The sequence below is a fragment of the Protopterus annectens genome, chromosome 12.part0 (assembly GCF_019279795.1).
Source record: "Protopterus annectens isolate FY-2018-M chromosome 12.part0, PAN1.0, whole genome shotgun sequence".
NCBI classification, from domain to species: domain Eukaryota; kingdom Metazoa; phylum Chordata; order Ceratodontiformes; family Protopteridae; genus Protopterus; species Protopterus annectens.
In genome coordinates this window covers 1,534,060,588-1,534,076,093 of record NC_056746.1, presented here as the reverse complement: position 1 = coordinate 1,534,076,093, position 15,506 = coordinate 1,534,060,588, and the positions used below count along the sequence as shown (strand labels likewise).

Here is a 15,506-nt window from a genome sequence, read left to right as displayed (position 1 = left end):
GTGTGTTTAATTTAGACAGAAAGTATGTGTAAGCAATTTACTCTAGACACTAAGAGTTTCAGACTTCATAGCCTTCAGAAAAATGCATGCCAACACAAATCCTATTATTCTAGCAACTTTCTAAGTTAAAAAGAGCAATATTTAAAATCTATCCCTATTTTTGGGCCATTGTATCTCCATTAGTTTAGGCTTTGTGCAGATTTCTTGCACTAAGAGGTTGAGAGGTATGAATATCTCTCAACTGACCAGATTTTTGCTCATATCTTTGGCCAAATCCTCAAAAAAGTTGTGTTTTTCTGGCAATTTGAAGAGAACTGAAGTCACTAAATAACTACATATGAGTTTCAGACTTCATATCCTTCAGAAAAATGCATCCGAACACAAATCCTGTTATTCTACCAACTTTCTAAGTTACAAAGAACAGTATTTAAAATCTATCCCTATTTTTGGACAATTGTATCTTCATTATTTTAGGCTTTGTCCAGATTTCTTGCACTGAGGTTGAGAGGTATGCATACCTCGCAAGTGTCCACATTTTTGCTTCATATTTTTGTCCACTTCCTCATAAAATATTTGTTTTCTGGCAATTTGGAGAGAACTGAAGTCACTAAATAACTACCTGTGAGTTTCAGACTTCATATCCTTCAAAAATGCACGCTAACACAAACCCTGTTTTTCTAGCAACTTTCTAAGTTACAAAGAACAGTATTTAAAATCTATCCCTATTTTTGGGCAATTGTATCGCCATTATTTTAGGCGTTGTGCAGATTTCTTGCACTAAGAGGTTAAGAGGTATGAATATCTCTCAACTGACCAGATTTTTGCTCATATCTTTGGCCAAATCCTCAAAAAAGTTGTGTTTTTCTGGCAATTTGAAGAGAACTGAAGTCACTAAATAACTACATATGAGTTTCAGACTTCATATCCTTCAGAAAAATGCATCCGAACACAAATCCTGTTATTCTACCAACTTTCTAAGTTACAAAGAACAGTATTTAAAATCTATCCCTATTTTTGGACAATTGTATCTTCATTATTTTAGGCTTTGTCCAGATTTCTTGCACTGAGGTTGAGAGGTATGCATACCTCGCAAGTGTCCACATTTTTGCTTCATATTTTTGGCCTATTCCTCAAAAAAAAATAGTGTTTTTCTTGCAAACTGAAGAGAATTGAAGTCAGGAAATAACTACATACGAGTTTCAGACTTCATATCCTTCAGAAAAATGCATGCTAACACAAATTCTATTATTCTAGCAACTTTCTAAGTTAAAAAGGGCAATATTTAAAATTTATCTCTATTTTTGGGCCATTGTATCCCCATTATTTTAGGCTTTGTCCATATTTCTTGCACGGAGGTTAATAGGTATACATACCTTGCAAGTGTCCACATTTTTGCTTCATATTTTTGTCCACTTCCTCATAAAATATTTGTTTTCTGGCAATTTGGAGGGAACTGAAGTCACTAAATAACTACCTATGAGTTTCAGACTTCATATCCTTCAAAAATGCACGCTAACACAAATCCTGTTTTTCTAGCAACTTTCTAAGTTACAAAGAACAGTATTTAAAATCTATCCCTATTTTTGGGCAATTGTATCGCCATTATTTTAGGCGTTGTCCAGATTTCTTGCACTGAGGTTGAGAGGTATGCATACCTTGCAATTATTCACATTTTTGCTTCATATTTGTGGCCTATTCCTCATAGAATGTGTGGGTTTTCTAGCAAATTACTGAAGATTGAAATAATTAAATGTCATACATTTACATTGTACATTGGGGCGGCACAGTGGTGCAGTGGTTAACATTGTTGCCTCACAGCAAGAGGTTCTCCGGTTCAATTCTCAGCTGGGGTGCCTTCTGTGTGGAGTTTGCATGTTCTCCCTGTGTTCGCGTGGGTTTCCTCCGGGTACTCCGGTTTCCTCCCACATTCCAAAGACATGCATCTGGAGCATTTCTCCCCGGGCCTCCGCTGAGAACAGGCTCTGTGGAACCTAGTCAGACTTTCCCGGTCAACAAATGTAAAATAAATAAATAAAAATACAGTACATATGAATTTCAGACTTCATTTCCATCAGAAAATTTATGCTAAGACAAATCCTGTTATTCTAGCAACTTTAAGTTACAAAGAGCAATATCTAAAATCTAGCCCATTATTTTAGGCTTTGTACAATTTTCTTGTGCTAATAGATTGAGAGGTATGGTTTGTATTGCCCTAGCTTGGGGTGAACAGGTTAATCATTTGACTTCATCAGGCTTGACCCTGTAATTTGGTTACAGGAGACACAAGCCTGAATACTCTACTCCAGCTACCAGACTGCTGAAGGAATTGTGAGCTTCATTTGAGAAAAGCACCTGAATCCTCCACACCAACTACCAGAATATTGATAGAATTGTGAGTTTGAGTTTCAGTACATTTTCAAGGAATTAGGAGTTTCAGTGAATTTTCAGGGAATTGTGAATTTCAAGGGAATAGAAGTTTACTGTTGCTCATGTTAAGTCTGTTTTCAATCTGAAACTGTTTTGTTTAACAAATGCAATCACTGTTTGGCTGTAGAATTTGAAAGCAATGTTAGCAGCATAATTGCCTTTGGTGCAGAATGCTGTGGATTCTACTCCCACACCATGTAGATGGAGTACTGGTATTGCAGTGCCCTTTCGATTGCTAATTACTTGGTGCATTTTAAGGGGGATAGAGGTTCTGCACTGCTGAATGTGTCCTCCTTTGTATGAAATGCCTAGTAACTATGAACTTGTCTGTCAGTCACTCTCTACTGCAATATTACAAGTTTAGCAATTTGTTTTAATGTTACATAGGCAATTCATTCTTAAAGGGCAGAAGGCACTGAATTTTTAGATGAAATAGTGAAATGTTAAAGTTGTTTCCCAGTAGCAACCTTGTCATTAATTACAGATCTCTTTAATGTGGAATTATTCGGATGACTTTTACTTCTGCAGAGATTGTGCTTATTAACTGATACGGGTGGACTGCAATGACAGATGTCTGAGTGGCTTTTTATGGTTGAAATTTTCTGAAATGGGTAGGTTTACCATTATTCATTCATACATTTTGTTTCATTGTTTACTGTAAGAATGTTTAAAACTATAATTTTAAAACACATTTTAACAAGTGGTGCTGGAATATAATTTAATACAATCATGAAGGTGAATCAAAGAACACATACATGTATGCATGACCCTACAAATGTGTGCAAGGAACCTACGGTTTGAAAAGGTAAATTTAATCCTTCACTAGTCAGATGCAGTTTCTTTGAAAGTGAGTTTTAATGCCTTCAATGAACGTGAGTTTCAAGGGCAGAGAAGTTTAATTACTGCTCATGCTAAATCTGTTTTCATTGCGAGTTTATATTGTTTGTTTAGCAAATGGCTATTAGTGTTTGTGCTATTTTATTTCAATATCTGTAAACAATGCAGAAGGAAGAAAACAGCATGCATACTGACAGGTCTGAACACGGTTTATGGTAACTGGAGAGAAATAGCCAAGTAGTGGAACACTGGAATGGCTGGGGGGGGGGTCCGCAGAAGGGGCTGCTTTAGGGGGCACCGATTTATTTCCCTGTCTACGGCCCCATTTGACCTTGATCTGGCTCTGACTGTATAGAAGATATATATGTGATACATAATGTTTGCAACTGAAAACATGTCAATATGGTTTGTTTTCATTTATGTAAATGCATGATTGCCTATATCATAAGTGATAATCTGATAAGGATGTTTTTTCTTTAAAAAATTTTGTACATCCTGTCCCACCTCAACATTCAGTAAAGCTGCAACCCTCATCTGCAATGGAATGTTGCTTTGTACTAGTTAAAAATAGTAGACTGAAGAAGATCTTAAAGACAATGAGCAGAGCTGTTGAAAAGAAGTTTATCACCATGAGCATTTACAATTTTAAACAAAATGCTGATTTGGATGGCTCTAAAGGGAGAAACCTGCCACAAATATGCGAGTTTAAAGTTTATGATGCTTTCTACTACAATGTAAACTGCATTTATGGGAGGCTTCATTACACTGACTTTTTTAATGACCAGCAACATTTCTGAGGCACAAAGTAATACAGCCTTGACTACAACCCAAACAACTAAGATTTTCAGAATGGCCAGGGCACTGGATGAGTCAGACAGTACATGGAAAATGAGCAGCCATTGTCAGCATCACCATTCCTCAGAAAGAGTGGGTGCAAGTATTTCAGGGAGGTACATCCGCTATATGATGCGCTGGTGGTAATTGTAGAGCCCAGCTGAAAAGAGCACAAATTTCCTTCACAGGTAGGACTGACAGTGAAGGACAGCCGCTAGCAATAGCGAGTGCCATCTCTCCTTACATGCACACAGTGGATGTCACAACTAGATATAGTTGCTAAGATACATAAAGGGGAAAGTTAACAGCATATAGCAAAAAACAGGATGGCTGCCCATCCCCACTTGATTCCCCATCTCAGCAATGGCTACAGCAATGGGACGAGGGAATGAAAGGATCAATGGGGCAATGAAATGTTGGAATTGTCAGATGGGGAAGGCCCAAAAAAGAATCAGGAAATAAATAAAACCAAGAAAAAGATGGATCTCCAGAATACTACCAAATCCAGTAACAACCTCATTAAGGATAATAAAAGTACACATCAAGGGTAACTAAGATGACAGTGGGTAATGGGACACTACCCAACATCCTCAATCAGTTTTAACTTTATCTAGAAGGACAGCACCTGAAATGTCTTTGGTTTCTGTCTGTGTACAATGTAAAGTCTGGTAGGGCAGATGACCAAGACTCCAATCTCTTACTGACAGGTTTCCTGCAGTCCAGGGTACAGGGTTTGATTTCTTCCACCTCCGTTTGCCTACTGAGGGACTCTGAGCAAGTCACTTACCCAGAAAATACTCCCACATCACCTCTAAAAAGCGACACCTTGTCCAGTGGGCTTACCCATTCAACAAATGTATAAAATAACAAACAAGTCATATCCATTACATAAGTGTATTCTCACCTTTGATGATTGCTGGTGGCTTCTCTTCAGTTTTAGATGGATCCTCTTTTCTAAGAATTACCCCAGGAGCTTTAGTTGTTAAGTTTCCAGGTGCTGAACTGGGTTTCTTCTTTGTTCCAAAAAGGTCAGCATCCATGTCATCTATATCCTAAAAAACAGAGCAAAATGTTATAAAACTTCCCAGGGATGTGTCTACATCACCAATATCAACCGACTGATAAAAATCAAGTAACACAATTTTCAAAGATTGAACAATGCCAAGACCTTAGAACAGTATTTATGAAGTTGTCTAAGAAGGCAAGCCAGGACACATATATAAGGATGTTTTGGGATTAGGAAAGACTACAGACAGAGATGCAGAGTGCTCACTCTTAAGACAGATATTTGATGTGACTAAAACAATCTTGACACATATCCACAAGGGATAAATTAGCACAAGAAAAGGGGTAGGGCAATAAACTAAAGAAAGGCTTGCCTCAAGTACACTGCTATAGCAATAATTTTCCTTTCTGCTTCACAGTCACTAACTGCTATGCCCTCTCTCCATTTAAAGAAATATGCTTCTTATCCAACTGTAAACTAATTTAGGAAATAGGTATGTAATCTTAGTTTATTGTTCTGTCTGCTACTAAACTCTGATTTTCTTCCAGCAACTAATCCTTTTTTTGGAATAAACTGTACAGGAATTTATAATGTCACAAAAATGCAGATGATAATTAGATGTATAGGTCCTCAACAGCTTGATTAGTCCCCTCATTGGTTAATGATTATATTGTCTGGATAAAGGATTTTATTTGAATCAAACGCATTAGAAAAGTATTCAGTTATAATTTACTAAGTAATTGGCTCTTCAGTGGGCAGTAAATATTAGCATTGTACTGCTGCTAATAGTTCAGTACAGATCATACTTCACAACCTCTTAGCACAAGAAATCTGGACAATAACAAAAATAATGGCAGGACAAAGTAAAAAAATAGGTTCCGATTTTAAACTTAGAAAATTGCTAGAATAATACGTTCTGCATACACATGCATTTTCTGAAGGATATGAAGTCTGAATCTCAAATGCCTGTCATTATTTAGGGACTTCAAAAAAAAAGAAAAAAAATTAAGATCGAAGAACAGTTTTATGTGGAACAGACCAAATATGACGTAAAAAATCTGGACATTATGCAGAAATCTGGCCAATTGAGAAAGTACAGTTGTGTACACTTACCATAAATGTAGTCGTTTGAGTGTATTCACTGTTGCAGTCATCACATTTGGGTTATCTGCCTGCAGGCAGCCCTCAGCCAGCCTGAATACCAGAGTCTTCAGATTTCTGCATCGGATGCTGTCACTTATTCCTTGATGTCAGGTCGCCAGGGGTATAAAACATGCAGCCGACACCATTACATCCATTTTTCTTGCACCAGATGTCAGGTGCCCCCACAATAGGAACAATTAAATGGTATGGTAAACCCCCATCAAAAAGCAAATACACAAGAAAAAATATATATACCAGCAAGAAGGAGAGGTACAGCCAAGAAAAGTCAGGGAGCTGGAGGGAGGGTAACCAAGACTGCAACAGTGAATACACTCGAACATCTATATTTATGGTAAGTGTAGACAATTGTACTATGTTCTTCGTGTTTCACTGTTGCCGTCATCACATTTGGGTCGATTCCCAAAGCTAAAGAAGGGAGGAGGAAGTTAAAGAGCATTAGGGACAGCTATTAAGCTCTGCAAGACTGCAGTGGCAAATCCAGCTCTGGATTTAGAAAAGATAGGCAAGTGGTAATGCTTGGTGAAGGTATGTACAGAGCACCAGGTAGCAGCTTCTAGGATGTCCCTGGTAGGGAACCCTCTGAGAAATGCCGTAGAGGTAGATGCAGCCCTGGTGGAATGTGATCTTATTCCCTATGGGGTAGGTTTTCCATGGTGCTTATAGCAGAAATTAATGCAATGGGCTATCCATTTGGAAATGGTTTGCTTTGAAATGGCCTTCCCCTCTGCCCCTGTAGCAAAGCTAACTAGCAGCTGTTCAGACTTTCTGATAGGCTTAGTCCTCTCCAAATAGAATCTAAGTTGTCTGTGCACATCCAGAGAGTGCAGTATTCGTTCGCCTTTGTTTTGTGGATTAGGGAAAAAAGTAGGCAAATGAATGGACTGATTGAGGGCAACAGAAGACACCAACTTGGGCATAAAGGAAGGATTAGTCCTGAGGGAAACCCTGTCCACATGAAAGATAATGAAGGGTTCCACGGTCATGAGGGCCTGTAATTCAGATACTCTTCTTGCTGAAGTGATGGCTAGAAGGAAGGCTGTTTTCCAAGAAAGTAATTTCAACTCTGCTGTAGCAGCTGGTTCAAAGGGGGGAAGAGTGAGCTTTTCCAATACAAAGTTAAGGTCCCAGGCTGGAGTGGGAGCTCTCCCTGGGGGGGGGGGGTCTTAAATTTTTGACCCCTCTAAGGAATTGCTTTAGCAAGGGGTGAGAAAAGAGGGGTGGCTCAGTATTATAATGTGCTGAAATGGCAGAGGCATGAATTTTAATTGATGAGAAAGATAGGCCCTTGTGGAGCATTTCTGTTAAGTACTGTAGAATATGAGGTAAGCTGGGCACTGTTGTGCCCATCCCCTGACCCTGGCTCCAGGAACAATATCTTTTCCACTTTTCAGCATAGGATTTTCTAGTACTAGGCCTCCTTGCCTCAAGAATGACATCCAGTACCTGCTTACTGAGAGATGCTAGGTGAGAGCTCAAGGAATTAGCCAGGCTGCAAGGTTAAGGGGTTGAAGCAGAATCTGGCCCGCCTGCTGGGACAGCGGGGAAGGGGTCTGAGGCAGGTGCCATGGTTGTAGCAGTGTCATACTGTGCAAGAGGGTGTACCAGTGCTGGCCTGGCCAGTCTGATGCAATCAGTATTGTCCTTGGCTTGTCCTGTTTGATCTTTAGTAGAACCTTCGAGAGGAGATGCAGAGGGAGAAAAGCATAAACCAAGAGGCTTTCCCAGTTAAAGGACAGGGCATCCACTTTCCAAGCTTGATTGTGAGGAGTTCTTGTGCGGAATTTGTTCAATTGGTAGTTCTGAGGGGAGGCAAACATGTCTACCTCTGGAGTCCCCCATTTGTTCCTCAAGAGGTTGAATATTTTGGGTTCTAGTTTCCATTCATGTGGGTCCATGAGATTTCTGCTTAAGTCATCTGCCAGTGAATTTAGTTTGCCTGGCAGGAATTGTGCTTGTAATTGTACTTGGTAGCTCAAGGTTGTGTCCCACAGAGCCATGGCTAGTCTGCAGAGAGGGTACGAGTGGGTTCCCCCCTGCTTGTTTATGTATCACATAACTGTGGTGTTGTCTATCTTTACCAATAGTTGCCCTGGAAGAATACGGTCTTTGAAGGCTGTCAGAACATTCTGTATGGCTAACATTTCTTTATGACTGATATGGAGGTGCATCTGTCTCAGGTTCCATTTGCCCTGAATGCACTGCCCTGCCATGTGAGCCCCCCATGCATAGTCTGATGCGTCTGTTGTTATAGTTTGGGCAGCAGGGGGTAGAGTGAAAGGGAGTCCCTTGTTGTGGTAGCAGACCTCTGCCCACCAGAGGAGCTCTGTCTTTATACAAGGAATGATAGAAATCATTGTTTCCAGGTCCTGAGAATGTTGACACCATAGGCCTTTTAGATACCACTGGAGTTTCCTCATATGCAGTCTTGCATATGGAATTAGTAGATGCAAGAGGCCATGAACCCCAGAGCTTACAGTATTTTCCTTGCAGATAGCTGGGGTTTGGTGGCCAATAGTTTGAAGTAGGTTGCCAAATAAACTTGTTTCTCTGGACTGAGGAATGCCATCTGGGAAGCTGTGTTCAAGCTTGCTCCCAGGAATACAATCTGTTGGCAGGGTACTAGATGAGATTTCTTTTCATTGATGATGTACCCCAGTGAGGTTAGAAGTTTCTTTACAAATGCCAGGTGTTGTAATAGCAAGTCCTGGCTTTCTGCCTGAATCAGACAATCGTCCAAGTATGGGTAAATCTGAATATTTTTCTGCCTGCAAAATGCAATGGCTGGAGCTAGACACTTTGTGAACACCCTGGGTGCAGTAGATAAGCCAAAGGAAGTGCAGAGAACTGAAAGTGCATGGAGCCCGCCCTGAAACGTAGGTATTGTCTGCAGGATCCTCTTATTGGGATGTGCAGGTAAGCTTCCTTTAAGTCTAGTGTTGCCAGCCAGGCATCTTTCGCTAGCATAGGAAGAAGCTGTTGAAGAGTTAGCATTTTGAAATTTGGAACCACCAGGAAGGTGTTGAGAATTGAGAGGTCCTGAATAGGATGTCAGGAGTTGTCTTTTCTGGGTACTAGAAAAAGTCTTGAATAAAAACCTTGTCCCCTTTGTTCTGCTGGGACAGTTTAAATAGCTCTGATATTGAGAAGAGAGAGAACCTGCTTTTGGGCCTCCGCCCATTGATTTGGGGGTGGGTCTGGCCAACCATTTGGGGTTGGTAGTGTGTGGAAGTGTAATCTGTATCCTTGGGAAGTTATATTCAAAACCCATTTGTCCTGGGTAATAAGTTCCCAGTTTTTTGCATGCAGGGCGAGCTTTCCTCCTAAGGGAGCAGGTAGTAGAGCAGGGCTTGGAAGGTTTAAGGTTAAATAATTGTGCCATTTCTCCGTTGGGGGGTGGCTTACTCCCTGCTTTGGAGGTGGGAGCCCCCCACTGCTTAGATCTGTGCGTAGTCTGAGACTGTAGCCTAGGTGGTCTGCTGTTCCTGGGTTTGAACTGAGAAGGCCTGGAAGGGACAAAAAAGGACCAGTTCTTTGAAGGCCAATGCCTACTGAATCTGGGAGGCTGTACTTGTAGGAAATCTTTAACAGTTTGCATAGATTTAGCTTTTTCCTCCATCCTTTTGAGGACTTCTTCTTCTTTGTTGCCAAAAAAGCAGTCTTGGTTTAAGACAGCATCCAGTAATTTAGCTTTAACATGATCTGGCAAGTTTTGTTCCTTAAGCCAAGCATGCCTTCTAAGTACAGACCCAGTGACAGCAGCCCTGCAAGATGCTTCTAAAGCGATAAAACCACATTGCAAAGTATGTTTACCAACTTGTTCTGCAGAATGCATTAAATCTTGCAATTCTTTGTGTTCAGCACAGTCAGGAATCAACATAATTTCTTTCTAAGTAGTTCCATAATATACTACTGATACTTTAACATATGAAACTGGCAATTTAAAGCAATAATGGCCAAAGTATCAGAAGTGTATACATTCTTACTCCATCTGTCCAAGGCTCTAGTATCCCTATCAGAAAGGGTAGGATTTTTGGTAGCAGTAGCCTTAATGCCTTTTGGTCCTTGAGAAATGGTCTCTGGATCCGCAGAAGGATTCTTGAAGAGGAACTTGTGAGAGTCAGGTACTGTGTAGTATCTGTCAGGTTTTCTGGGAGCTGGAGGTAAAGTGTCAGGGGTAAGGCTAGATTCCAAGAAAGCATTATCTACAATGTCCAGAACAGGAGGGATAGCTAAAGGCCTGTGTTGAGGTAAGAGTAAGAATTCCCTAAGTCTCTTTTTGGAGTCAGAGTAATCCTGGCTTTCCCAGCAGAAATGCTCCCTAAGAGTGTGCAAGGTTTCACCAAAAGAAAAATCTTCTGGAGGGGAAGCAGACGGAATGGAATCCTCTGCATCAGAATCCTCATAAGTAGATAAGGGCAAACCATGGTAATCAGAACGAGCAGAAATATCAGATTCCTGATCAGAAGAATCAGAAAGAAAATCAGTTCTAGGTCTCTTAGAGGGGGAAGGCTGGCTTCCCTTAATTAAGGTAACAAGGTCTTCAGCCATTCTAAGCATATGGGCCTGAGCCTGTGGTTTGGATGTCGGTTTTCTAGGCGTAGAGCGAGTTTTTGGCCTGGATGAAAATGATGGCATCAGTTTAATATGAATGTCTGTAGGTCTGAATACACCCTCAGAAGCCGGTGCCTGCACAGTGGCTCCGAACCCATCCAAGGTAGAGACATCCACAGGTTCCATAGTCAAAGAAGCATCTCGCTGCATATTGGACTCCGAATGGGTCTCAGTAGAGGCCTGTGAATCAGAATTAGCAGGTATCAGGGGCTGTGACAGCACCTCACTGAGTACCAGTGGTCTGGCGACTAGCTTAACAGAAGCGTCATTGGCAGTTTTGGACCTATGCGGTCTGTCTCTGTCTTTATCCTTAGTTGTTTCGGATGATCTGTAGTCGGATGGCTAGACAAAGCCATTTCGGAGTACACAGAATGAGTACGAAAGTAATTAGCTGCAAAAATAGCCCAATGCCGAATAGTCCAGGCATTGAACAAGGCACAAAACCAACAATGAGGGACGTCGTGGTCTGGGCCTGGGAATGCAGTAAGAATGAAAATCTCTATGAGGTATTTGCTTTCCTCAGGTAAGGTAATTGTTAACTTTTACTGACATCGGTTAGAGCAAGAAAAAAAATCCCCAATGGGGTACTTAGCTTTTTTGAAGACTTCGGGTCTGAAACCCGAAAACGAAAATTTCAGGTCTGGGCCTGGGAATGCAGTAAGAATGAAAATCTCTATGAGGTATTTGCTTTCCTCAGGTAAGGTAATTGTTAACTTTTACTGACATCGGTTAGAGCAAGAAAAAAAATCCCCAATGGGGTACTTAGCTTTTTTGAAGACTTCGGGTCTGAAACCCGAAAACGAAAATTTCAGGAGTCGGCCGACCGGCACTTGCGAACTGCTTCTGCTTCAGGCACCGCGCGGTAAGAAAGACTGATGTAATGGCGTCGGCTGCATGTTTTATACCCCTGATGACCTGACGCCAAGGAAGAAGCAACAGCATCCGATGCAGAAATCTGAAGACTCTGGTATTCAGGCCGGCTGAGGGCTACCTGCAGGCAGATAACCCAAATGTGATGACTGCAACAGTGAAACATGAAGAACATCTATGCAATGATGGTGTACCAGACCACCAAACAACCTAAGGGAAAACTAAAAGGATCTACTAAAACGGCTGAGATTTGCTTTGTCACTTAAGTTGGGAGTGGGACAGTTATGGTAGTGCTGTTGCTGGATTTCTGACTGCTGCTAGGAGCTATAACTTTGAATTTTTTGGTCCCGCCTGTCTGTGGTTGAGGGGTTGTGGACTTGTGTTGGAGCAGTAGCTGCTTTGTTATCCTAATTGGTCAGAGGTAAGTGGATGAATGTGTACGTTCTATGTCACAGGCAGGAGCATGATTTGTCTGTAAACGTTAAAGTGTCAGCGTTTGGTTATTTATTTTCTATTCACTTTACTTTCCTTATTTTATTTATGTATTGACCAGTCCCTGATTTTGACTCCAATATTACCTCTGTCCCTTTTAATCCTTCCTAAAACTGGTGACTTTTGGAGAAAAGATTTGGAATTGCACTTAAATGACAAATTAGAATGATAAACCTCTGTTATTTCAGAAAATGTATATCAATTCACATTCTCTTATTCTGTGAATGTCAGAAGGTAATAGTAGAAATATCTTGTGCTCTTTATTAATTCAGAATTTGTCCCTGATTCTGCTCAGATTTGTCCAGGGTCTATGGAAATGGTGCGTTTTTGCGCAGTGCAAAAATAGGGTGTTAAACATTTTGATTGTTTATCGCACAAGTTTAGCAGAAATCAGGTAAGCATTTATCTTGTAGCAGAAAAATACACTGAAAATTTCCATAAAATCACTAGTGTAATTTTTTAAGCCAGATAAGAACTGCACAACTCACAGTCCCTACCGTTACCTCAATATTTCAAACATAAAGGAATGGTTGAATTTTTAGTACTAACTCCTTATTTCTATCCATAAATTCTTCAGTCAGAACATCATCTACTCCTTCTGCTTTGCTGTTCTTAGCCTCCTTATTTCTTCAATGGTATGACTGTCAGGAAAAAATCTCTTACAGAATAAGGTTTTGAAAGGCAGAATCAATAGTAGCCTCTGTCAGACATGTAGTCCAGAAGTATCTCAAACTGATCCTTACACCTAGGTTGAATGGCTTCAGTTCCTTTTTTAAGTACTAAGTCAGACTAAGACTAGACAGATCTAAGACAAGACAGCATGGACCATATATGGCCTTCATAGCCTGGAAAATCATCTAAAATGTCACATTTGTATAGAGCTGAATCTCCATGACCTTGTCTTGCCAATCTTGAATCCTTTCTTTCTGTATCTACTACAAGCTGTTGATAAGATCCTTTCTTCTGCTAGCATGAGATGCTATTGTGCAAGGTGTAATAGTATATTTTCCTGGTGACCAGGTTTTGAATTCCATTATTAGTTTCATGGAGTCAATCCTGGAGATTTTGGTGGTTTAGTCAATGTATTCAATATATATTGAATGAATGACAGTCTTGAATTCCTTGAAATATTTCTAGTACTTCTCAGGGTCACTAGATCTAGGCAAATCAGAAATCAAGACATTTCTTGTAATCTTCTTGAATAAATTTGTTTTTAAGGTACTTGCTGAACTTACAGTGCCCTAATTTTGTCTTTTTTTCAGTGCCTTAGAATGAGAAGAATGTTCACGAGAAGCATGACGAGTGAATGGAATTTCCAGTAGTCATCACTGCTTTGTCTGATTCCTGCAAAGTAGGCATCCCCTTATACATGAACTCTAGTACTTTCTAGTATCTATCTAGTCAAAGAGGTACAAATGCTGAATCAAGGATGCCACCAAGTAGTCCTACACTTGTTCTGGAGTTTCAAAGTAGTTTTCATAGATCTGAAATACTGGAAAACAAGAGCATAGTATGCAAGGTCCAGGATGATGAAGAGTCCCCATTTTAAAGCAGCCTTCAACTGACTGCTTCCATACATAAGTTCCAGTAATCTTCTGTTGTACCCACTCATGAGGTCTTTAAAGTCTGAGCTGTTCTCAGTAAGGAATATCACCCATGCTTGAACATACTGGTAATGTGATATGCCAGATGACAAAGGCCTGAAGATTTCTACAGGATACAAGTCTGTCCATCCCAACAAAGTTCTAGTCCAAGAAGAGAGGAACATCAATGTAGCAAAATAAATATATTTGACTTTTAGACTAAATTTCTGTAACTAAGTGTTAAACACAACTCTTTTAACACGTTTCTCTACTTTTAGTCACCAAAGATAACAGTAAAAAAATAAATCAATAAATAAAGCTCATCCTCTTGAGGAATACAGTTTAAACATCCAAGAAAATGTACTGCAGAGACAGAGCAGTATGGAACCTGTACTGATTTGGGAGTGACATGCAACAGTAAATACTAATGATTTTTCATCTATCTACCATTGATAGAGGTTCCCAATAAATGTGCTTCAGAATGAACCTAAGCTCTGTAAGAATTGGTCTAGTTTCACTGCTCCACCACTTGCAGTTCTGTCTCTGGTCTCCTAAGTGGCAGTAACAGATGTGTCCCTCTCCCTGATAAATGTTCAAGTCACTTTCTCTGTTTCATGTTTTGAATAATCTAAGCTTAAGGTGCCTCACTGCTGCAGTCACTGTATTCTGCATTTGCTGCACAAGTAGTCCAGGTTTAATAGCAGACTATTTCAAATGGGCTTAGTTTGGGTAGAAATGGAGGAAAGTGAATATTCAAAGGCAGATCTTCTCCCTTGTAGGACTGCAGCAGATACAGTACGCTTGTGGGTAAAAATACCTACCTATCACAGCTGTAGATACTTGAACAATGGTCATTATAACAGGAAATCATAGCATTAAGGTTTTCCATTCCAACCATCTTACCTATCCTGATAAGATTAAAAAAAAAGATTCCATTAATCCTATGTTAACCTCCTTTGGATCCATAACTGCTTTCTGTGGCACACTACTAGGTAATGGAAGTAGTCTTATAAAAGTATGCTGCTAGACAGTTTCTTCTGTTTTTCAAATAAAATATAGTCACTTAGGCAGCTTGTGATTGTGACAAGTTGTAAATGTTAATAACTAACAAGTCTTTAGAATGAAACACAAAAATAACAGAATAAAAAATTTTGAAAACTAAGAATGGTTCTAAACAGTATACACATTCTCTTATACATATTTTTCCTTCTTCCATTCCTTTTTCACCTTTACCCTCCAAACCCTTTGCCTCTCCCTTCTACTTCAGAAGAATCATTATAAAAGAAGTTGTCAAACGTCTGGAGTCAATAGCCTAGTTTGGACTCGCTCTTTCTTTGGTTTGTAAAGACTTCATCATTCATCAAGTTCACTTTCTTTTTAATGCATCTCTTATACAAGGTAGATTCACTTATCAAGAGAAAAAAATTCATTGCCATACATTTACTAAAGATATAGTCACCTACATCAACAAGTGAATTTAGACTCATTTCTCTTCCATTTCTCCTTGTTAAGCTTCTTTCGGCCATTTATAATGAATCACCAGATTACATATTGAACTAAAACATCCTCTCTAGAAAACAAGAGATGCTCATTCCAAACAGAAGTGCACTTATGACAATGTTCACTGAATCTCTTCTTATATCCATGGACTCTGGTAAACTTACAGCTACTCTTTCTGCTGG

General features: G+C 39.9%; 1 protein-coding gene across 3 annotated transcripts in view; it reads right to left on the bottom strand.

The window, feature by feature from the left end:
- Positions 1-15,506, bottom strand: part of FBF1 (Fas binding factor 1) — a 1,798,645-nt gene that overhangs the window by 1,550,586 nt on the left and 232,553 nt on the right. For all 3 annotated transcript variants that reach the window (XM_044090504.1, XM_044090506.1, XM_044090505.1), the window contains exon 8: positions 5,003-5,150. In XM_044090504.1, coding sequence (XP_043946439.1) covers positions 5,003-5,150 — 148 coding nt within the window. The remainder of the gene's footprint in view (positions 1-5,002; positions 5,151-15,506) is intronic.